Source organism: Carettochelys insculpta, chromosome 6, assembly GCF_033958435.1.
Source record: "Carettochelys insculpta isolate YL-2023 chromosome 6, ASM3395843v1, whole genome shotgun sequence".
NCBI classification, from domain to species: domain Eukaryota; kingdom Metazoa; phylum Chordata; order Testudines; family Carettochelyidae; genus Carettochelys; species Carettochelys insculpta.
In genome coordinates this window covers 120,314,199-120,338,555 of record NC_134142.1, presented here as the reverse complement: position 1 = coordinate 120,338,555, position 24,357 = coordinate 120,314,199, and the positions used below count along the sequence as shown (strand labels likewise).

Below are 24,357 nucleotides of genomic sequence, written 5' to 3'. Positions count from 1 at the left end.
GGCAGTCCCACCACCAGCTCAATTTGCACAAATTCAAATTATGCCCGGTTTCCCAGGAACATAATTCTCACGCAACTCAGGTTTACTGTATCCTGAACATGTTTGACAATGTTTACGCATGACTTGGTCTCTCACTTGACATCAAGCAGACCAAAGTGCTCCATCAGCCTTCTCCAAATGAAGTACCACATGCTCCCTTTATTAAAATCAAGAGAGAAGTACTAGAGAATGTTGACCATTTCCTCTACCTTAGAAGACATCTCTTATCCCAGGCAGATATCGATGCAGAAGTCCAACACCATCAGAGCTGTGCGGCTTTAGCTTGTTTATGGCATAGGACTTTTTGAAGATCACAGCATTTGCACACCAAACTTCTTGTTCATCAAGCTGTTGTTCTCCCAACATTGTTGTATAGGTCTGAAACATGGACAATCTACAGACATCACTTGAAACACTGTCTCCACAAGCTCTTGAAGACAAAAGGGGAAGATAAACACACCAACATTAGTGTTGTTGAAGAGGCAAAGACCATCAGTATTGAGGCAATGATCATCCATCAGCAACTCTGCTGGACTAGTCACGTCCAGATGCCAGATCACTGCCTCCCAAAAAAAGGTCCTGTTCTCTCAGGTGAAAGAAAGGTACCATAATGGACAAGGGAAGCATCATAATGACTTGCTAAAGGGTAACTTAAAGAAGTGCAATGTTGACATTGAAACTTGGGAGACACTCACCCAGGATCGCTCACAATAGGGAGAAGTAATTCAAAATGCAGGAGGACCATTGTGTACTTGCTGGCCAACAAGCTGAGGACGACAAGCAGTGTAGGAGGAAGGAGAGACTGGCTTTTAGTCATGTTCATCAGTCTCCTGTACCTGTAAAATTCTGTCCTCACTTTAATAGAACTTGTGGTTCAAGAATAGGCCTTATCATCCACCTGAGGATCCACAACTCCCATAGAATATGATCATATTTGGCAATGAGCAATCACTGTCATTGTATTCTATATTTGTGTGGCTCCATCATTCCTGCGTTTAACATGAGAAATATAAAGGATAAACCTGTTTAGTGATCTAGGCGTGCTTGTGAAAGCCATTTAGTGGTACTTAAAGAACTTACTGGCCCAGTGCAGAAGACAATGATCAACGAATGGTCTTGTTTTTCCATTAAGGCTGTACTAGAGTTGGTCCTCTCAAGACTTGTGGCCAGGTAACCTGATGCTGGAACACATCTTCAACGTGGCACTTTTCCACAGCAGTGTAAAAGGTTTGAAATGGAACACAAGAGGCCAACCTTGGACAAAATCTATTCATAGGCCAGAAATCAAACAGTAGAAGAGCTGGCAGTTGCAAAACACCAAGACAAACTGTGCTTACCATCAAGATGTCTGCTGGAAATATCTTAAGACTGAAAAGACACTGAGATCAACTTAGCTCTGGAAGGCCTTCGCAGAGGGGAGGGGAGAAACCAGAGATTCTGGCTCACCAGGACAGGATAGTGGGGCACTCTGGAGGTATCAGCTCACTAGGTGACAGTCTCAAGGGGATCTCTGTGACTGAACCCATCGCACTATTAATTGGTCTAGTAGGAATATCTCTTCCTGAATTTTGTTTTTTGCACAGTACTCCCCCAGGAGTAATGGGAAACTCTGTGCACCTGCCAGTCACAAAGTTGGTTCTTCAAGCCTTGTGATTGATTAAGCCACAGAACATATCAGATGGTTCATCTTAAAAGTTCACACTTCACAGGGGCTTCTCCAAAACCTATCTGAATGCTTCTGCTTTAATAACAAATATCTGGTTAAACACACTTTCCTTACCCGTTAGGTACAGGTTTCGTTACAGTTGAGCGTGCAGTTCCTGAGTCATCTTTCAATCACACAAACTGGTCCCTCCTAGCCTGCCCCATGCTCAATCGAAGCTGAGGCAGGCCTGAAAATCACATATTTAGATGTCGTTCATGAGTCACCCTGGGAACCAGGGTAGGTGTGGGGAGAGTTTCTGGCTGGGTCCCATCTCAATGGGGAGCTGGGGTGTGTGTTTTGGCTGCATTCTAGATAGAGGTATGCATGTGTGTAGAGAACAGAGAGAGAGGACCTGTCTGGATCCCAGCCACAACGATGGGGCCCATAATGGAATAGGCTGTGATCATTCCCTCTGGCACTCCACCTGCCTGCTGTGCCCCACACTGCTCAGCCAAGTCCCCTTCCCTGGCCCACAGTCTCTGCTGGGCCCTGGAGATGGCGTTGGAGTGCGTGACCTGGTGCTGGTTGAAGCTGCCCAACTGAGAGAAGCTGTTGCTACAGTCAGAACAGCTGTACAGCTGCTCCCCAGTGTGCATGCACTGATGGGCTTTTAGGCTGGATGGAAAGCTCCTGGCGCGGTCACTGCAGTGGTGCGCCCACTCCCCCGTGTGCATGCGCTGGTGCCGGCTCAGATGTGAGATCTGTGCAAAGCCCTTATGGCATTGAGCACAGTGGTGCGCCCACTGCCCAGTGTGCATGCGCTGGTGCCGACTCAGGCTTGATCTATATGCAAAGCTCTTGCTGCATTCAGAGCAGTGGTACAGATGTTCCTCGGGGTGTGCGCATTGGTGTGTTCTTAGTCTTTTTTTCTCTGCAAATCCCATGCCACAGACAGCACAGCAATGCGGCCACTCCCCGGTGTGCATGTGCTGGTGAATTTGTAGGCTGGCTTTCTGTGCAAATCCCTTGCCGCAGACAGCGCAGCGGTGCGGCCACTCCCCCGTGTGCTTGAGGTGATGTACTCTCAGGCTGGAGCTGTCTGCAAAGTCTTTGTTGCACTCAGCACAGTGGTACGGCTGCTCCCCGGTGTGCGTGCGCTGGTGTAACCTCAAGTGTGCAGTCTGTGAAAAGCTCTTACCGCAGTCGGCACAGTGGTACGGCCGCTCCCCAGTGTGCGTGCGCTGGTGTGCTCGCAGGTGTGCGATCTGGACAAAGTCCTTGCCGCAGTCGGCACAGTGGAACGGCCGCTCCCCGGTGTGCGTCCGCTGGTGGATTCTCAGCTTTGCGCTGTCTGTAAAGCTCTTGCCGCACTCGGTGCAGTCGTGTAGCTTCCGCCGCGTTCGCATGCGCCGATTCCGGGTTGCTGTGTTGGCACTGTTGGAACTCCTATTGGCGTTGGCCGAGCGGTGGGGCTGCTGCCCAGTGCGTGTGCATTGATGGGTGCTCAGCTTTGAGCTCTCTGCAAAGCCCAGGCCACACTCAGCACAGCGATGGGGCTGCTCCCTGGTGTGCGTGTGCTGGTGCTGGCTCAGTGCGGACGGGTTGTTGAACCTTTTGCCACACTCAATACAGCAGTGAGGACGCCAGTCCATGGGGAGCCTCTGGCGTGCAGCCAGGTCTGGTCTCTGGCTGAGTCTACCCGGGGGATGGACCGTGTCCTGTTCATGGATCCCCACGTGGGATGTGGGATCCTGTTTTCCTGCCGTGATCTCCACACATGCAGGCGGTGTCCTTGTTTCTCCTAGGATTTGAGGCCCTGCTGGGGAGAGCAGAAGAATCCCTGCGTTAGCTCACGGTTAAGTTACAGATATGTCAAGGAGGAAGAAGTCAACACGTGCAATTTCCTCATTTGTCCATTTTCTGGATGGATGCCTCCCCCTGCAAAAGCAGCTCCTGTCTCAGGGCTGCACCCACCACCTCGCTCTGGGCATCGACACCACAGGTGCGGGTTGCAGGGCCTCTCAGATTGCTGCCCCTGCCCCTGGCTCTTCTCATCAAGGCAGAGGAAGTGGGCCACCCTTCAGTGAACGGCACTGCCACCCACATCTGATCTTGCTCACCCCAGCTCCTTGGCAACAGGTTTGGAGAAGGGTGAATGGCTGGGGCTCCCTGGGCCAGGCAACGGACAGGCACATTATATTAAAAATCACCTTTAGCGACCTGTGACTTTTACTAAGTTTACTGTAACTGCCCCGTTTGACACAGAACCTAGTGCCAACGCTGCAGCCTGACTCAGGGGTTCTACAAGGCAAGCTGTTTGTTTGTGCACCTAGCGCAGACTCCAAGGTGCACCATGTGCCTCTTGGGTCTCCTTTGAGGCTTAAACAGTAGCCTGCCCAGGCCCCAGGTAGCACCTGGAACAATGGGGCCCTGCAACAGGATTTGGGCCCCTAAGTGCTAACCCAAATGGGTCCATGGTTTGTTTGCCATCTGATTTTGGTTTTATTACTATTAGGATTTGAATTTCAGAGAGTCAGAGATTGGGGTGGAAGACACATCAGGGATTCATCTACTCCACATCCCTCACAGCAGCACTAACTCCAGCCCCATTGTGCAAGTTGCTGGTTCTTCAGTTTCCCTTCTGTTCTGGCATGAGGGATGTTCACGAGTGCTTGGGCTGTGCCAAAGCTCCTCTTCCAGCTTGGTGGGTCCCATGTATTTTTGGGTAGATTTGCCTCAGGTGTTCATAGCAACCCTCAGTTCAGATGCCAGCTTGCTGTTTGGTGAGCTTCTCTCACCACGGGCCAGCATAGGGAAAAGAGATGATTCCAAATTCCATAGTCTCTGCTGTCGCTCCAAGTGATTCTAGCAGGACCACCCCCTCTACCGCTATCACTTTTTCTCCTGCGCTGGATAGAGGATGGGAGAATGGTGGAAGCTTGGGCACAGTCTCTGTTCCAGGCTCTGGACCCCTGCAACAGCAGCTACCTGCAGTGTCTCAAGTATCAGCTGCTTGACAGCTATGGTTGTCCCCAGCACTCTTCTTACCACAGGCTCATTCTGCCTTTGTGTCTACATTAAGGATCCCTCTCCTAGCCCCTGGGTGAATCAGAAGGAATGGGATTATTATGACTTACCAGAAGAGTGGCTCTCGGGGCTGGAGTTCTCAGCAGCCTGGATCCAGAGCTCTGCCTCCCCTAGCTCAATCCGTTGGATCAAGTCTGGTGTAGAACCTGAATAGCCTTTTTTTTTTTTTTTAAGGTGGGAGGAAAGAATCAGTTTTATTACTAGGTTTTGGCAGCTGCGAACCCTCTATTTGTGCAGCCTACCATGCCAGGGCCCTGATATCTGTCAAGGTGCCTCTGTTGCTGCTTCAGATGATACCACAAGGGGGCCCAAACAGGAGAACAATGAAATCAACCTTCCTTGGAGATTTCTTCCCACCTCCCACCAGTTCATACTGTGAAGCAGCAACATCAATGTTTTTTGTGGGGGCTGAATATGGGAGGTGTGGACAGGTGGGATCATCAGACATATCAGTTCCTTTGCTTTGATGCAAACATTGTCCACCTGCACCGTGGTTAAATTAAAGCTTTTTTTATTTTGAGGGAGAGGGGGAACTGTCACAAGCAGCAGGGAAGTTTTCTCTCTGCCTTATTTGCCTAACCAGAGTCGCTTCTGGAGGCTGTTATCCTCAGTGAGGGGGGAGGGTGGGATTTCTGGCGGTGCTGAAAGGGGCTGTCGTTTGCCATCACTTGGGCACTAGGTGGCATAGTGCAGCTGAGGCTGGAGGGAGCCCGGACGTTTCACGGCGGGCAGTAAAAGGCAAATGGGTCCTTACCCAAGGAAAGCAGGTCCCGGTAATTGCTCAGCATCTGGTCCCGGTACAGCAGCTGCTCCGGCGGGGACAGGAGCTCCCACTCCTCCCGGGTGAAATACACAGCCAGAGCCTCGAACGCCGCCTCCAGCTGTGGGCACAAGCGTTCCGCACTCAGCCCCGGCCGCTGCCGCTCGCCGGCGGCTCCGCGGGGGCGACTCCCACGGACCCCCCAACCCAGCAGCGGGGCCCAGGGAGCCTCTGTCCTGCCCCGCCCCGCTCCCCCGGGGGCCTCGGGGCCCCACTGCCCGAGGACAGGAGTCTCCCTGGGCTCCCCGCGGGGACCCGAAGCCCAGGGCAGGGACCAGGCTCAGGCTCCTGCTCCCCCTCCCGGTTGGGGCTCCCCGCTCCACTCCCCGCAGCTCCGCCCCTGGCCCGGCTGCCTCCGGGTTCCTGTCCGGCCGGGGTCGCGCCGGGCTCCGAACGGCCGGGGCCTCCCCTCCGCCGCCTGGCCGCGTCCGCCGCGCCGCTCCCTGCCCGGGGACGCGCCATACCCGGGAGCTGCGGCTGCCTCCGCCCCATCCCCGCTCGGCTCCCGCCGGGACCAGCCAGTGCCCGGGGAGCCCCGGCCCCACTGCAGCCATCGCCGGGCAGCGCCTCCCCGCCCCCGCCACGGGCCGCAGACAAAGCCGGGCCGGGAAGGCCGCTCGCTGGGCGCTGCGGGATGCGCCGCTCCGCTCCCCGCCCGCCCGGCTCCAAGGGCCCCGCGCCTGCGCCGCTACTTGCAGCGGGGGGCGAGTCCAGCCCCTGGACGCCTGGGTCCCGAGTCCGGCCGCCGGGGGCGCTCGCTGCACCTGGTGCCAGGATGGCGACGGTCCACAAGGGGACAGGCAACTGCTCGCCCCTGCGGCGTGAATAGGGCCCCCCCCCCCGGCCTTGGGGCGCTGGCCTGGCCCCGGGGCTGGAAGCCCGGACTCCTGGGTTCTCTCGCGGCCCTGGGAGGGGAGTGGGGACTAGCGGGTGCCAAAGGGCCCAGGCCAGGCTGTGCGGTGTGTGAGCATCGCAGTGCGAGGCGGGTCGGGCGGTGTGGTGTTGGTGTGTGTTGCAGGGGATCGTAGCCCCAGCGGGTGCAGGTAGCGTGGATGGGACAAACGATGAAATAGGATGAGGCTGGTGCTTATAAAAGGAGCAAGAAGATACACAATAAAGCATCAGGGAACGTATCCTCTTTAGCACGTCTGTGTATTGCAGAAGTCAAGGAAAGTTGTGCTTACCAGCGGCTAACGTCTCTAGAACACCATTCATCTCAAAAGAATTGTGCATGTTACTGGGAACAAGGCAAGGACTCAGGATCTCACTACACTTAAGATCTAACCCTCTGAATTATATAAAGGGCTATCTTTCCCCTAGTCTCTCCTTGGAAGATGATAGAGCATCATCCCCTAAGGTATGTCTAGGCAGCAGCCTTAATCTCAATGGTGTGGGCCATTCTGCTAACGTCCTGAAGGTTTGCGTCTTACTGAAGACGAATTTTCACAACAGATTGGAAAGAGAGGCTGCTGAACTCTCTTTTATATTCAAATTTGATACATTATTACATGGTTTGAACTGGGACGGGAATTTTTTAGGTCATTATAGGGGCTCTTTTGCATAGTTGGCTTTATCTAATTCTTGACTCCCCCCACTTCTGGCCCCTCTACTCTCTGATTTGCTCACCTTGATAATAGTTTTCTGATTTGGCAACTTTGATTAGTATTGTTGGTTCTCTCTGCCTTAAATATTGACTCTGTTCTGGTAAGGCTATGATCTGAAGAAGTGGGTCTGTCCCATGAAAGCTCATCACCTAATAAATTATTTCATTAGTCTTTAAAGTGCTACTGGACTGCTTTTTTGTTTTGATAGTATATAGACTAGCATGGCTTTGTCTGTTACTATCCAATCAGGCTGATTACCATGCCCCCTTCAAAGAAGGGAGCCCATGTAGACACAGGCAGAATGAGGTTTACCTATTTTGAAATAACCACAATTTTGAAATGATTTCGAAATAGCAGTTGCACTGTGCAGATGCTAGGATAGTTTATAGAGTCATAGGGCTGGAAGGGACCTCTGGAAGTCATCTAGTCCAGCCTCCTGCTTCAAGCAGGACCATCCCCCATCTAAGTCATCCCAACCAGCACCTTGGCAAGCTGGGGCTTAAAAACCTCTAGTTATCTTGACATAACTTTGCAGAGTAAAGCTAAAGGAGGAAGGATAGTACTACTGGTGTCCAGTGAAGCAGGAGAAGCAGCAGCTTACAAACACAGAAATGACAACCTAAACATAAGACAAGAGACAACTGCAGCTAGCATCACGGACAGAATGGAGGCAGGAGTTGATGTCTCTAACAGTAGATCTCTGCTGTTTGAACACCCAGCCTTACCAACTTGTGCAGCTATCCCAAGCAGCTCCATGATCCCATATTCACCCCTCTGAAATTGATGGAATAGGCCTTGTAGTGTGAAGTGTTTGCTTCTAAAGCTGATGTAATAGAGGTAGGAGTGACCCCACCGTGTATTGTAGACCAGGCCTGTGAGAGGAGAGGAAGTAGATTATAAAAATGGAAAATATGGCTGGGCCTTTAACACTAGATGGTAGTATTAGCAAGCAGGGAGAGACAGATCTTGGTTTCAATTTGTTGAACTGGATCTACACTTTCAAAAGTTGAGGAAACACTGGCCCATGGCGATTGTGACATTTTGCAGAAATGACATCCAATATTCACTCAGTATTATGTGGACTGCAAAATAATGAATTTGCATTTTTTTTAATATTCTCATGTAGTCATATGGGTTTGATTTTCAAACTGAGCCTCCAATTTTTCCACAGATAAATGTTTGCATCCAGAATAAATTGTTGTCTCAATTATTTTTCTGTGACATTATTAACAGAGGAAGCAACCGTGCACCTTCTAAACAATTGGGGAAAAAAAGGTCCTTCTCACAGTTACAGCTTAGAAGTATCACAAAAACTTTTGTCTTCTTTTGGGAAACAGACTGGCATGTAGACCCATGGTGCTTAGCACATGTACACCTGTTCTCCTGCCTGTTGGAATCTCCTCATTTATAGCCCGTTCTTGTCTATGGTAGCCAACTGCTTTCTGCACTAGCGAAGTTGGGGGTGAAGAAAATTTTCCCCACAGCAAATCACACTGATCAATGTCAAGTTCATGCTAAATTAATGAGGTACAATGAGCTGGTATGATGCTCTTTTGGAAGTGTGATTGCAACAGGGATCATGACTCACCCACACAGCGCATCCTGCTGGTCACCCAATGAGATAATCAGCCAAGTGCTGACCTGTGTGTTGCCCATTGTCATTCTGCACTTTCTCCTCACTTGAACTCTGGACCCCCAGATCACAGTATCAGCTTCAGGACATTGCCTGCCAGCAGTGTACACTTCACTGGTCTCAGTACTCCTGCATCTGCTATGGTCAACTGTGTCTAGGCCCTCAGCTCAGGGGCAAGCCCCAACCTACAGAGGCCACACCTCAGCATACATTGTAAAACGGGGTGGAGAGAAATCCAGGTCCACCCACTACGCAGGGTCCCTCTGACAGCAGACTCATCCTGTCCTCATTAACAACAAGAAGTCCTATAGCACCTTATAGACTAACATTTTGGAGCATAAGCTTTCGTGGGCAAAGACCCACTTTGTCAGAAACCTGTCCTCATTCTCTCCCTCTACTTCCCTGGGTCATTTCCCCATGACTCTTGCACTCTTCTAACTTTTGCATCAAGGCCTACAGCCTACAAGATAAGGTACCACCTCTCCCTAGGCCCTCTTAGCCTACCCTGCACTGCTCTTTCCAAGTTTCTTCCCCACTCACTAGAAATTGATCCTACACCTTCCCTGGTCATGCCCCCAACTAATGCACCTCTGCTGAGCAGCACTTTAAATACAGGCTGCCCCAGCAAGCCACCCTCTAATTGGCTACTTACATGCCTTTCCCTGATTGGCCTGGGCTCTGTAAAGGCTCTCTCCAGTCTGCTGTAAGCCCTTCTGGGCAGAGTGAGGTAGTTGCCCCACTACAGCGATGAAAAAAAAGTTGTTACTCAAAAGCACACAGAATTAGGCACCTCAGAGTATGGCTGAGGGCCTGATCCAAAGCCTGCTGAAACCAATGGAGAGACAACACTAGATGGGAGGGTGCACAGCTGTGACTGAGATTGGGACTCCTAGGTCCCATCTGCAGCCAGCTCAGTTCCTGCTCTCTCTGTGCATCTGGCTCTGGGAACTACAGCTTCCTTGAGCCCACAGCAGCTGCCTGGGACCTGCAACTGGGGTTCCCAATAGAGGGACAGCCCTGCCAAAGGGTCTGCACACCCTGAGTCCTGAGGTGCCCTTTATCACAACCCCCCCCATCCCCCGCCACCCGGGTGCCCAGGCCAGCTCCTGATTGGCTGCTCCAGCCTCCAACCCCTGAGTCCAACAGGGCCCAGCTGACCCCTGTGGGGGAGGGGTGCTCTGAACGTTCCTGAGGTGACAGTTAAACTGACATACCCGACCCCAGGGGAGCAGGGGTGTGGAGCTGAACTGGGGAGGGGCACAATGGGGCCAGGGCTGAGGGGAGGGAGGTGTTTGGTAGCTGGGATCTGTTGGAGAGGGGACTTCGGCGGCGTGCAGGGGGTGTGTATTGTGCAGGGGGAGTTTGGTGCAGTTGCTAACAGTCTAATCCCATTAACCCAATACCCTGGTGCTGCCTCTTCCCTGAGGCCTCGCCCGGCTCACTCATCCTCCCACCCTCACGTCCTTTCACCGGGAGGGGCAGGGGTTGTGGGGTCTGAGCTGGGGTTGAAGGGATTGGAGGGTGGCAGGGGCTCTGGGCTGAGCCAGGGTAAGAGTTAGGGTGCAGGAGGGGGTATGAGCTCTGGGAGGTTGATTGGGTGTTGGCGGGGGGGGGGGGGGGCTCAGACCTGGGGCTTAGGGGGCAGGAAGAGGAGTGGGTGGGAATTTGGGGGTGTAGGAGGGCTCTGGGATGGAGGGTGGAGGGTGGGAAGGTTTTGGGATGCAGGGAAGGTGTGGGAGGGAGTTTGGGGGTGTGTGAGGGCTTAGGAATGGGGTTTGGGGTGTGGGAAGGTTTGGGGACGCAAAGAGGTTTGGGAGGGAGTTTGGGGGCATGTGAGGACTCTAGGATGGGGCTTGGGGGTGTGGGAAGGTTTTGGGGTGCAAAGAGATGTGTGGGAAGGAGTTTGGAGGGTGTGAGAGCTCAGGGATGGGGTTTGGGGTGTGGGAAGGTTTTAAGGTGCAGGGAGAGGTATGGGAGTGAGTTTGGGGGTGTGGGAAGGTTTTGGAGTACAGGAAGCCATGCAGGAGGGAGTGTGGGTTGCTGGCTCCAGCCAGTTGGTGCTTTGTTTGGGCAGCTCTGAGTCCCAGTCTGTGGGGCTGAGGCAGGTTTCCTGTCGGCCCTGGCTCCGTGCTGCTCCTGGAAGTGGCTGGGACATTGCTAACTGGGTCTCCTGGTTGTGGGGAGTAAGTGGCTCTGCACGCTGCCCTCACCTCCAGGCACCACCCCAGCTGCTTTCATTGGCTTGGAGAAACAGAGGGTGGGAGGGGTTGCAATGCTAATGTTATGGAGGGCACATGAGTGGGGGAGAGAAAATTTGGGGTTGTCAGTCCAGAGAGGGGATGGAGAGTCAGGTTATGGGAGGGACTAATTTGAAAGGGGGAACAACTGGAGAGAGGGGTAAGTTAGGGGAGGGTGTTCCCCTGGGCAGACGAAGGGTGACGGCTGGGAGACGTGGAACTGGGGATGGGAGTCAGTTGGGGAGGGAAGGTTGAGTTTGGGGGGAGCCAGTGGAAGAGATTTTGGGAGGGGGGTCAGCGAAGAAGCCATTTCGCACCATCCCCACTCCCTTAGACTGCCCGCAGCATATTGCTGTGTTTGTGCTGCACTGGGCATTGCTCAGAGTGGGAGTGCTGTGCATTGCGCCAGGACAGCCCATGGGGAGGCCCAGAGTTCCCTCTAATTTTTTCCATCCATGGGTGGAATAAATTTTGTTATATGTAGATATGCACCAGCAATAGAAACCCAGGTTGCCAGCTGTGGGCGCTGTGCTAATCATCTGGGCTGCATTTGAATCACTTCTAGGTGGCTGCCCAAGTGTTCAGCTTGCAGGGAGCGCTGGGAGGGACATGCCTCGTGGGTCTGCAGCTATGTAAATCCTGAAAACATGGTGTGGGGGGGCGCAGTCTTGCCTGACTTATTAGTGAGGGAGCAGCAGCAGCAGCCCAGCTTTCTGCTCCGTGTTGCTGCTTCTGTGTGCTTCAGGTGCGAGGGTGTGAGCCTCCCAAATATCCCTGAGTAGGAGAACAGTTCTCTGCACCACAGATCCAGGATGAAGGTACCAATACACCAGGCCTTGGCTTCAGGGAGACATCACAAGGTAAGACTGAGAGAGAATTAGGGGAAGGCAGATAGCTGCATGGACATGGGGGCAGGGTGGGTACCCCATAGGTTCAGCTAAACTCCCTATACTTTGAGTTTTCTGAGGGTCTCTCCTCACTAGAGTTACATAGAGTTTGCAAGTTGTGGTGGATGGTTTATTATGGCCTGTCACTAAGTCCAATGAGTGGCAGCATTCCCCAAAGCATACGGCACAACCCACTGATGAGGCTCATGAAGGATATGTTATGTTGGCACACACATACAGACATCCAACTATTCCCTTAGGTTAATTTGCATTTTTTTAAAAAAAGTAACATTAGCTGTTACGGTTGCAGAGAAACACATGGAAATGTGACAAAAGGTGAGTTGATGATAATGATAACTGATAACTCAGCTATGTGGCTGAGTCTGCAGCCCCCTTCATTTAACTGGGGACTGACTGTGATGCTGCTTGAAAAGTCAGCACTGTGAACTATTTTGCTGCTCAAACATGTAAATAAAAATGAAAATCGAAAATGTGGCTGAGCCTTTAACGCTAGATGGCAGTATTAGTGAGCGGGGAGAGGCAGTGTTTAGTTTCATGTTATGGATGCGGCCTCAGCTTCCACAAATGTAGGAAACACTGGCCCCTGGTGACTCCTGAATGGCATTTGACAGTGACAAGGCTGATTTAATGTAGGATAGTGTGATGTGGCCAGTGAGAATTCATAATGAATTTGCATGGTTTTAAAAATACTCTTTTGCAGTCCTATGAGTTTGATTTTCTGAGTGAGCCTCCAGTATCACAGGGGAAATTTTGCATCCACAATAAATTGTAGTCTATAATGTTTTTTCAACAAATGCTTCTGCCTGGCTCTTCATTGCAGGTGCATAATTGTGGGTCCACTTAACTGAGGCAGTAAATTGCCCCACGAAACTGGAGAGTCAGTGGTATAATGAGGCTCGTGGTTATAGTTTAGAAGAATCATACATACTTTTGGCCCTGTGGTGAGAAGCAGGCCAACTTATCAGCCCCATGCTGCATAGAGTATACGCACGGGTTCCCCTGTGTCTTGATCTCATTTATAGCCTGCTCTTCTCTATCATATCTGAGTGCCTGCTGCCTAGTGAAGTTGGGGCAGGTAAACAAAATCTTCCTCACACTAAATGACAGTGATCAGTGCAGGGGTCATGCAAAATTAATGATTTGGATTAAACCCCTATTATGCTTTTGGGAGACCAATGAAGAACGTTGGTATTCTATTACTAGGAATATGGAATTAGGTGAGAATGCTTGAATCCAAGATAAATATAGAGGATGAGTCATCATCGTGGTGGTGTGGGAAAGGCTAATGCATTATACACAGAGTTATATCAACATTTTCCCCTTTATATTCTCCACTCTCATTAACTGTTCCTCCTGGGAGAATTTTGCTGCAAAAAGTCCCAGGTGAGCATTTTTACCCAATCAACATCCCGTGACAATAAAGCAAAGAAATGTATTAATTTGATTTTGATTTTTGTATTGTTTGCCCTAATACAGCAATGAAATTTTGAGAGCATTAAAGAAGTATGCCAAGCTAGTCTTCTAGGAGAAATTAGTACTTGCTTCTTAATTTATGCATGGCTCTCAGGCCCCTGGATTAATCAACTAGCATCTATTGCAAGAAGAATAAAATACTTTGTTTGTAATAATTAGTTTTCAACATTTCTGCTCTGTCCCAACTCTTCTTACCAAATTAACAATCATTAGAATAACTCGCCCCCTGTAGTGTTTTCCATCAGAAAATTTCTGAGCATTTATGAACATTGAATTAGGCAATGTAATCCACAGAGAGGTGGGTGAGATTCATTATCCCCAATTTTATAAATGACAAATGGAGGCATTGGGAGGTAAAGAGAAATTACCCACACTAGGTCAGTGGCACAGATAGAACTGGAACCCAGGGATCTCTGTTTCCAGTATTTCTGGCCCACTAGCCCATATTCCCATCTAAGAAGTAGGAACAGAACCGCATGTCCTGGTCTTTAGCCACGAAGACCATCCATCCTCTGAAGGACAGAGGTGAAAAATGAGGGGCTGCTCTGTGTCAGGAATCCCTTCCTGTTAGATTTCTTTTAGAATCCTAGTTCTTTGCACCAGATTCTTTTCAGCTTTTCAGTTTATGGCTGGTCACCACTGATCTGATGAAATACTGATAGGTTTTAGCACTCAAAAAGCTAAAACTCAATTCTCTCAGGTAGCAAAAATAGATTTTTAGTCTGAGGTTATGAATGGTACTTAACAACTTCATAGATGGAATTACATATTTGTGTGAAGTTGGATTTTTTCATGTCTGTTCTTGTGTTTGCCTGTTTGCTAGGAGAGTGGCTGGTTTAACACCATATTGCTCAGTCCACTGAATTACTTAAAAACAAATTGCTGGTAATCAGAAGCAGTGATGCTGGGATCTGGCTGAATGCGCCAGTCTGGGTAACAGTGATGATAATCTTTAAAGGGACAATCTTGAAAAATCTGTGTCTGATTTCCGAAAGTTAGTAGTGGAAACTACAACAGAGGAATATAGAGCACAGGTAAACTTTTCTGTTACCACTCTTCCATAGTAACCTAGCCTTCAAGTACCATATGTTCATGCCAAGTGTTCTTTATAAGCCCCTCCTCCTGCTCGGCAGGGGACTTTATGGAATGAACACTGCTTCCCACAGCCAAACACTTGAAGATTGCATCCCGGTGCTTCAGTAGCAGAGAGGAGACCTTTGATTTGATTTCCCAGATTTTCAGTTCAGCCAGTATGTGTTGCTGAAGCTGAGGAAGGAAGATTTGAACAAAAGTAGAAAAGTGAGCTGGATCTGCTGTGTTTTTAAATAACAAGAAGTCTTGTGGCACCTTATAGATGAATAGATATTTTGGAACATAAGCTTTCGTGGGCAAAGACCCGCTTCATCAGATGAATGAGTGGGGGGTGGTGGTTTCAGAGGTGTATTTAAAGAGTGGGGTCCCAGAAAAAGGGAAAGCCAGAGCTGACAAGGTCTATTCAGCAAGGTGGAAATGGCCCCATTATCAATAATAGGTATCAAAAGAGTTAAAAACAAATCAGATCAGAGAGGGGGATATGAGTCATTGTCAGAATTTAATGGGGAGAGGTTAACACCCAGGGCACAGAAGCTGCCTTTGTAAGCTGCGAGCCACTCCCAGTCTCTGTTTAATCCATGGTTAATGGAGTCAAATTTGCAAATAAATTGAAGCTCAGAGATTTCTCCCTCCATTTGATTTCTGAAATTTCTCCGTTCCCTTTCTCTGAGGAAGTGCTGGGTGCTTGGTGCTGTTCCTTTTCTCGGAGGATGTGTCAGGCTCTGGGCTGTTGGCATAATACCTTTTTTCTGAGCATATGTTTGGTTCAGAGCTCTTGGCTATATTCCCTTTCCCTGAGGATACTTTGGTCTCTGTGCTGTCAGCTCCATTCCCTTTCTTGGTGGATGTGTCAGGCTCTGGCCTCTGTTTCCTCCCTTGGAGGATGTGTTGGGTTCTGAGCTCTCGGCTGTTTCCTTTCTCTGGGGATGTTTCAGGCTCTGGGCTGTCGGTTCCATTCCTTTTCTGGGAGGATGTGAGGGTTTCTAGGTTCTTGGCTGTATTCCCTTTCCTGGAGGATGTGTTGAGATCTGGACCAGCAGCTCCATTCCCTTTCTTGAAGGATGTTCATTTTCACTGAGAATGTGTTGGGCTCTGTTCCCTCTCTCAGAGGACTCTAAGACAGAGCACATTCAGAAGTTAACCATTCCAAGGGCTATAAAGGGTAGGAAATGATTATTTTTAAAAGAAAGCTATTTTTTTCTGAAGGGTTTGTAAATGGACCCCTTCAGTTTGAACGAGAGGGGTTTGTGCTGTGGGACCCTGGTTCAATTCCCTCCAGTCCCTGTGATGTCTATACATGGCATGATTTTACTTACCTATCAATGTAGGTCATTTAATCTATTCCTGGCCATGAGCAGTACCTCTGCTGTTGGCCATCTCTGTGGTGTAGGTCCTTCGTCCACATAGGCTATGTAACAGAGACCTGATCTTTGTTCTAAGAGACACAAGTTTTATTCACAGTATTCACTTCTTTCTTTGCTGTGCTGACAGTCTATGCGTCTCTTCATTTCCTTACGTTTTTTCTTTTTTTTTTTTGCTTTTGTTTTCTCTCATTACAGTGTAGCATTTGCTTGGCACATAAAAAAAAACCAAAAACAAAACAAAAATAATCCCAGAAAAACCAGTTAAAAACAATATCCTGATCTTGTACTGAGAAGGACAGTTTCTAAGAGTTGGCTGCAGAACTTCACTGTGTATTTCAAACTCTATTATTTATTCAGGGGCTGGTGTGATGGAATTTCCACACCAAGGATGCCCGTGTGAAGGACAGGAGGCCTGTAGTCCACATATTAAAAGAGAAAAAAACAATAGATTTAAAGGAGTAAAGATTAACTAATATTTCAGCACTTCTTTTCATCTCTGAAGCACCACTCAAGGCGCAATAAAGGTTAAAAATCCCCATAATGCATTCCCACTAGAGAGAAATCCCCAGAGCAAAAGCCCTTCAGCCAATGAGTTCCTTGCACTCTGAATGGGTGAAATTCAGCCCTGTGCAGACAGTCAGGGCAAGGTCTGTGCATCACAGGGAGCGTAAGGGGAACTGCACTGGCCCAGCTGTTGTGAGACATCAGTGGCATTGTTTACGTCCTATACTGAAATAGCTAGCTGGGATCCTGGGAGGTTCAGAGCAGAGTGAGGTCTAGGCCACAATGTGTCCCTCACAGGCAGAGCTGCTGCAGGGTTTTGGAATGTTCCCAGGAGATGGAAGATGATTTTGGCCCAGCCACAGCTCAAAGTTGTCAGACACCTCAACTAGTGGTTCTCTGGGACAGCTGATCTAAAGGAGATGAATTTTCTCAGGCCTTGCTCCCATCTCTGACACCTCTTGTACCTCCCGATTGCCCATCAACAGCTCCCTGTTCCTTCTCTTGATCCCTGCCAACCCCAAATGCAGAGCCTTGCTCACTACTCTCCTCTCAGACCCTCTCCTTATACGGGCCTCACCAGTCTTTCACCAGCTGATCATTGTGCCTTTCTCAGCTCCTGCCAGAATCACGGCTCTTCAGGGCAAGGTGGGAAAGGGCTGTTCCTACCTTCACGTGGGGTGTGGTTGTTCATCCACCTCTTACTGAGAGCCGGCACTTCTTGATGTCACAGGAGGATGTCTTTGCTCCCCAGGCCAGGTCAGCTGCATTGCTGTAAGTGACATGAAGGCATCCCAGAGGCTTGGAGCCAGACAGGGGAGGAAGCCCCTGCTCATTTCTCATCCAGAGACCTCAGTGGAGAATAGCCAGGAGGGGAGGGGAAAGTGAAGGGCAGGAAGTGAAGCTGCCTCTGTGGGGAGAGCAGGAGAGTGGAACCCAGGCCAGTTCCCAGATCTACCCCCACAGTTCTAGGTGTTATCTTGGAGAGGTCACATCATCTGCTTCATTCCCTGTCTGCACAATGGGTATAGAAGTTTTCTTCTCACCCCGCAGAGCGGACAGTCCCATTGTCTCTGAAGGGCTTGGCCATTCCAGGCACGAATTGTGCCAGAGGGAGGGAAGGGACCCAGAGTTTTCTCCCTGGAGCCAGGGAAGGAGGATGGGATCAAAAAGTCCATGAAGGGGGATGGATCATGAACTGCTGCCACAGAGGAGGCTTAAGGGCCAGGGGCTCAGTACCTTCCTTCAGAAATGGTTTCCTACTGAAAAGACTGGTCCCTCCAGTCATCAGTAGTCCACATATTCGCCAAAGTCCTTTCTAGTGTGCTTGAGGTGCCTCCACCAGTTCTTCTTGAATTCAATCGATTAACTGAGCTGTGAAGTTCAGGGAGGCCTTTGATAGTAGAGGAAGAACCAGGTGCAGAGCTATAGTTAGCAAAACAAAGGTCTTTGGCATTTCAGTTTGCTAATTTGGAGCTGATATGTCCTCTCAGCTGACAGTCCACAGGGCGATGAAGCATGCTGTTTTGGTCGGGTGATCTGTGTTAGACGCTTCCATGATGTGGCCATTTGATTCAGGAAGTTCTACAACATAACTCATGGCAATGGTTTCTGCTGACTGGGCAGGGTCTCTATAGATATGAGGTGAGAAGTTTGATGCATTGGTGCAAAGGCAGAAGTCTCGTGAGTCAACAAAGTTTGAATTTCAGCTTCATACAAAGCAGGAGGCTAGGCAGGAGGTTTCGAAGCAGACAAAGTGCCCTATAGGAAGCTGTCCTGGTTCCAATGTAGTAGCTTGTACCGGGGACATCTTAGCAGAACATACAGCCTTCAGATGATGATTTAATGAGAACCCATAAATTGTCAAGCATCCCCTATCTTTGGCGTGTGCTTTGGGTGTGCTTCCAGGAGTGGTTTGCAGAGGAGTTAATTGCATGTTGTGGCCCAGGCCTGAGAGGGCATAGGCCTGAGGGTCAGATGAGTCTACTTCCATGGGCACTGCTCCAAGTGAAATGTGGCACTTCAGAAAAGATGCAGTAGTGAAGGCAGTTCTGAGCTATGTAAGAGCCTGTTGGTCCCTGGGCAGCCAAACAAATGTGGATCTCTTGTGGAGGAGAGCTATCATGGGAGTTCTTTGCTCTGAAAACCCTGAGTTGAAACTGCAGTAAAACTGGTGAAGCCTAGGAAGTGTTGCTCTTCTTGATCACTTCAAACTTTCTTCCAGTTGTGAATGGCTCCAGCTTGTTTGGATCAATTTTAACACCTACTGGAGAGAGGAAATACCCTGAAAGCTCTGTGGAGAGTTGGCTGAAGGCACGCTTATCCACTCTTCAATAGAGCCCATGTTGCTGTAGCCTCTCCAGGTTCCCCTGTGGTTCACAGGCTGCTCTGGGTTCTCCAGAATGGAAGTATGTCATCTAAATAGATAATGTATTGAGGTGGAGTGTCCCCAGATACATCACTGATGAAGTCTAGGTGAGGTCAGGGGACTGTTAATAAGCCCAAATGGCATACCAGACAGTTAAAATGTCCATGTGTTTTGAAATCTGTCTTCCATTTGTCACCCACTAAAATAAGTGTTAGATTGTAAATCCTAGCATGTGTAGTTTGATGAATGTCTGTGCAGATTTCATGTCAGCCAAAAATGGTGGGATGAAGAGCAGAACGTAATGGTTCCCAACCATCACTTTATTCAGGGATTAGCACTCTACACAGTGGCATAGTAGGGTCCCCCATTTCTTCTTCCCACAAAGAGCCTGGGAAATGTTAGTGGAGAATCAGTGTCCATGATTGTATGTAGGTATAGTCACTATTTCTGGTTCAGAGAACATATACATACAATCCCATCAAGGTTGTAGGTAAGAGGAGCATCATAATATCCATACAGAGGCAAAGAGTCTGCATTTCTTGGAAAGATATCCACAGGATCCTGGTATTGATTGGGGATGATATGTGTCTGAGTCAAACACAGTGGAGCGGTCCAGGGGTGGAGGCTGGTTCAGGAAACCCAGACATTTTCAGTCATCTCCATTTCACTGCACCAGTAGTGAAGGGCCAAGTTCAGGTAGTGAGACCATGGACCACAGGTGGTGTGAAGTGTCCCCTTTTGCATATGGGCCATCACTTGTGGAGAGCTTGCTTTTCTGAAAAATTTGTCACCGCCTGATGTCAAAGGCTGCATCTGATAATTAGGTCTAATGGCTGGAGAGTAGGTCGCAGTGAGGTGTAGGATGTGTAGTGATGCGTAGGATTGTGTTGAGGCCAAGTGTGGTGCTAGAATCCAGATACGTGGGTCCAGGGTCAAAACTGAGATCAAAGTATGTAGCCAAACCAGAATCTGAGACAGAGCTAGAGTCCAAGAGCAAGCCAGATGTCGAAACCAGGTAGTCAGAAAACAAACAATAACCCAGTCGAATGAGAAGCCATAGTCCAAATGCCAATGCCAAGTCAAAAACCAGAAGTCAAAGTCCAAGGGATTGGGGAGGCAGGAGGAGCAGGCGGAGGCGTGGCTGGAATGGGTCGATGGTGGACCTCTCTTCCTAGGAATAAAAGAAGGACAGTGAGATAACAAAGAGGTCTCTGTCTTTGGGTGGGGGTCCAGGACAAGTGTAGGTAAGTCAGACATTCACTACATCATGAGTAGCACAGGCCAACAGAATGTCTGAGCAGTGACAACGAGGGAGGGGCTTCATGTCAGGCCACCACAGCCAGACTGCAATTGTTATTGATGGTAAGCCCTGGTTCTCCTGATGTTCTTACATATTGTTGCCCTAGGCTGAGCTAGCTCCACGGCCCTGACAGTCAGATGCTTCCAAATCTGATCTCTAGGCATGGGGGCAGAGACAGCGTCTGGCCTGGCCCTACCTCCAGAGGGTGGGCGCGGGGCATGGCGGTGAGAGGAAAGTGCCTTTCTACCTGTGTCTCCCTGAGAGCAGATTCTTCCTGTCCTCCCTTGGCATGGGGAAGTGACAGAGGGTCCCTACTACAGCAGCCCCACATTAGGGAGTACTGCAGATGCTGCACTTGGTCTTTCCCTCTGACTCCATTAAGAGCTTTCTGAGCAGCAGATGGGGTCTTGGGCCTTGGTCTGACATACAGGCCCTCCTGCACCAGGCCAGGCAAGGGGAGCCCAACCTGCGAGCTAGGACAATAGCACAGCAGACAAGACCCAGAGAAATGACTATGGGGAGAACCTTATGGTCAAGACCAAGGGGATTAGGAGCAAAGGGAAGGCCCCACCCCACTCAGGAGGGAGAGGGTTTTTCTCATTGCTGTGGGCTCTGTCTCCATTCCCCTCATGATTTCTCCCCCCACCTGCATGCAGAGTGAGACAGAGCAGTACCTGCAGCAGGGAGTGGGTGCTGCCAGGCACGTGACAGGCGGGGCCCTTCATATGTGTCCCACGGCGCATATTCTCTGCAGTGCCTTGGGCACCTGCCGCAGGCAGCAAATGTAAAACAGGTGCACCATCACCTTGGGTGTCACATCCTGTTGCAAAGGAACCAGGATCAGTAAGAGATGTGGACACCTATGGCAACAAAGGAATGCATGGACCTGGATGCAGCAAAAATTCCACCCAACCCCTTCACATTTCTCAGGGATGGGTTTCCCCATCCAGCCCTGGACATGAAACCTTGTCTCCTCTCTGGGGTCCACCAAACCCATTCCCACTACTGCAGAATGAGCCCTTTTCTCCTCTGTCCCCCACTCAGAGCTGTTCTACCTCTAAACCCAACTGGAGCAGCACCCCAGAACCCCTTCAGCCACCCACTTTCCCTGCACCTGAGGTGTGGGGGGGCTTTGGGCAGTAGTGCTATGGAGTGAGAGGAAGTGGACACCTTTGCCCATGGGACCCACTGTCCTTATGGTGACACCATGGACATAGCTCTGGTGAATGGGGCACATAGGTAGATTCTGCTGAGTGAACCCTCCAATTCCTCTAGAGCAGGTCCAGCCCGGGCAGCAGCAAGACTAGCTCCTTGGCCCACAAGCCTCAGCTCAGCCTGTTAAGTCCATGAGGCTCTTTCACTTGTGGGCTTCCACAGTTGCCAGTGATGGGGCAAGTCTGGATAGTGGCTCAAGTGACATGGACACTAGAGCCCTAGGATCCAGCATGAGGCCCCGAGAGGCATGAAAGCCTGTGGGGATGGGCTGGAAGTGACTTTAAATGTCTTGGAGGTGAAAGGCTGTGGAGGTTCCTCCCCAGTTAATCCTTCCTTAGTTACCTCATCCCAGATCAGCTGGCCGGCTTCCCCCAGGATGGAATAGGAGAGTACCAGCCCTGCCTTGCTGACTCGTATCTTGGGGTGATGGATGGCCAGCAGCGCCACCTGGAGGAATGATCTTCTCTGACCTGCGGAGAAGATCTCTCCAAAGACCTGAAACCAACAGCACCAGAGCCCTTGGCAGTCGTCCAGAACCAGGTTCCAATGCCCTCTAGTGCCTTCCATCCCTCCAGTGCCTTCCATGGAGGATAAGATTCCTGCTGCTGCTAATTTCCCTTGAGGACCTGAGGGATCTCATGGTCCAGGTTGCCAGCGTCCGGTGGTTAGTCCCCACGAGAGATGGCCAATAAAATGCGGGTGAGCCGGCGCCAAAACCCAGGGTCCTTGGAGGGGGAATCCCACCAACCCACCGAGCGGGAGGAGAAACGCAATCACTTCTGGGGCAATGCAAGAACACCTGAGGTCCCTCCTTACTTCCCTGGCAGGTAGAGGCCAGGACAGAGAGAGAGAGAGAGAGAGAGAGAGAGAGACCCAGGCACAGAGTAGTGGGTAAAAATTAATGAATGATTTATTAAACGACAATAGAACACGAACATAAACCAATCTATACTTAACCTATTACTACAACTAAACTTAACTTACACTTATACATTTATATTCCATGTCAACTTCCTGTATTATTATCTTTATTTTGCCGCAAAGGAAAAATTTCGTTTGTGGAGAAGGAAAAAAAAAGAGGAAGGTAGGGGGGATCTGGGCCAGGGCGCTACTCCCGGCCCAAATGGCTGGTGGTAGGAGCTGCTGGGATTCTGCCACGGTCAGCCCCTTTAAACCCCAGTCCTTTCCTGGGGTCTCTGACCCACTTGGGAGAAAATATAAGGGAAGGGGAAGAGAGATAGGGTAACTGTATGGGTGCCTTTACGGCATCAAGTTAAAGTCTTATTTTACTATTCTTTAATTACTTTTCCTTATAACTATACCTAATTGGTTATTAATACTACAATTATAAACTAACTATAACAAACAATTTTAATCAAGTGTGTCTAGTTTAGGTTCTTATGGGCTTTTTAGGTCTGGCCCTAGAGGGTCAGACCCCCCAGGCTCTGCCCTCCCCCTGGCGAAGGACAGCACAACAGAGGTCGTGACCCTCTGTTCCCCTACTAGGGGTCCTGGTGCCCTGAGAAATGCCTTTAAATAAGGTATGTATGTCTAGTTTGGTGTATGAGGCCCGGGCTCTGCCACGGGCCTAGTAAAGTTTACATGTCTCGATGAAAGTGATGTCCAGTCCAGGTTGTGGTTCAGTTCAGGTAAGTTGTCCAAGTCCGGTGAGTAGTCGGTTTAGCACAGCAGCAATGCGCAGGCAATGGAGTGGCTGGAGGAGCGGCGACAGCAAGATGGCGTTGGTGGGCTTCTGGTTTCCTCACTGGGTATGCAGTACCTGTGGCCGGAGCCACGGGCCAGTTCGCCACCCAGTGAGTAAGCCAAGAAGCCCACTTGCCGCTCCTAGAAGCAAACGCGGTGCTCGGGTGTGGAGAGGTGCTTGGGCGATGGCGCCGCTTCACAGCTGACAGGCTCTCCCTCTGAGGGGAGCTGCAGCTGCGGTGTTTCAGCTCAGGAGCGGTGCCACCTAAAGGGCAGGCGCTGCAGTGAATTCAGCTCTTCGCTCTATTGAGCTAGCCTCAGGAACAGCAGACGCCTGGCGGCCAACGCTGTCCTGTATAGGGTCTGTGGAGTCCTTGTCCCAGCACCCAAGGGCTGGGGACTGAGCTGACAGCTCACAATTTATAGAGAGTCATCATAATTATTCATTAGCTCATTATAATATTCATAATTCTACACCGAGGTTTTCAAACAGGTCCTCCTTTCGACCGAAGGTTCTGGAAACCCTTCACCCTTGGCCAATCGGAGGACTCCATTTCAAACCTGGCTTCATGAATTATTTATGAGTTCAGGTTACCAGGGAAACCTACTGCCGCAGAGTGACCGTTGTGGGGGGGCGGGGGCTGCTAAATGGCACCCTATGAGTCTCTAGATTTTCCATGTACCTGCATTGATTTTACAGTGCCAGAGGCTTGTTTCCCCTGACGCACGGGGGCGATAATGTCCTAGGGATAAAAATCCCTGACACAGGTAAGCCATGTCAGTAACAGGTGGCACGCACTGAAGCCTCTGGTAGCTTTTTCTCAAGCAGGATTCCCCACAGGTGATTTCAAAGACCTGTGTGGGCCCTGCCCGATGCCCCAGAGGAGTGAACAGAACAGCTAGTCATCAAGAGATCCCTCTCCTGTCATTCAGTTCCAGCCTCTGACAAATAGAGGATAGGGACACCATTCCTACCAATCCTGGCTAATATGTATTGATGGATCTATTTTCCATGAATTTATCTATTTCTTTTTGAACGCTGTTAAAGTTCTGGCCTTCACAACATCTTCTGGGAAGGAGTTCCATAGGTTGACTGCTCTGCATGAAGAAATACTCCCTTTTGTTTGTTTTAAACCTGCTATCCTATTAATTTAATTTGGTGCCCTTAGTTCTTATGTCATGGGATAAGTAAAAAACCTTTTCCTTATCCCCTTTCTCCATATTTGTTTTGATTTGTAGACCTCTGTCATACCCCACCTTAGTCCCCTCTTTTTTAAACTGAAAAGTCTCTGTTTTTTAATGTATTTGTATGGCACCATTCCAAACCCATAATCATTTTGTTGCCCTTTTCTGAACCTTTCCCAATG

General features: G+C 49.9%; 1 protein-coding gene across 3 annotated transcripts; it reads right to left on the bottom strand.

Annotated features, from left to right (window-relative positions):
* Window positions 1-6,209, bottom strand: LOC142014867 (uncharacterized). Of its 3 annotated transcripts, XR_012646064.1 has the most exons (6): window positions 6,056-6,209; window positions 5,526-5,652; window positions 4,822-4,926; window positions 1,120-3,503; window positions 735-1,028; window positions 1-469 (listed from the first exon to the last, which is right to left on the bottom strand). XR_012646064.1 is itself a non-coding variant. In XM_074998082.1 (4 exons), exons 1-4 carry the CDS (start codon window positions 6,143-6,145, stop codon window positions 2,053-2,055), a joined length of 1,773 nt encoding a protein of 590 aa, XP_074854183.1. In that variant the 5' UTR covers window positions 6,146-6,209; the 3' UTR covers window positions 1-2,052. The 3 variants fall into 3 exon arrangements, 1 of the variants encoding a protein (XP_074854183.1); XR_012646063.1 differs by having other exon boundaries at window positions 735-3,503; XM_074998082.1 differs by having other exon boundaries at window positions 1-3,503.
* Window positions 6,210-24,357: the final 18,148 nt, after the last annotated feature.

Excerpts from the sequence above, each read along its gene's own strand:
- LOC142014867 (XM_074998082.1), bottom strand. The coding sequence starts at position 6,145 with ATGGCTGCAGTGGGGCCGGGGCTCCCCGGGCACTGGCTGGTCCCGGCG. Across the intron at positions 4,927-5,525 it reads CCGGGACCTGCTTTCCTTGG|GCTATTCAGGTTCTACACCA; the intron begins GTAAGGACCCAT and ends AAAAAAAAAAAG. Across the intron at positions 3,504-4,821 it reads CCCCGAGAGCCACTCTTCTG|CAGGGCCTCAAATCCTAGGA; the intron begins GTAAGTCATAAT and ends TGCTCTCCCCAG.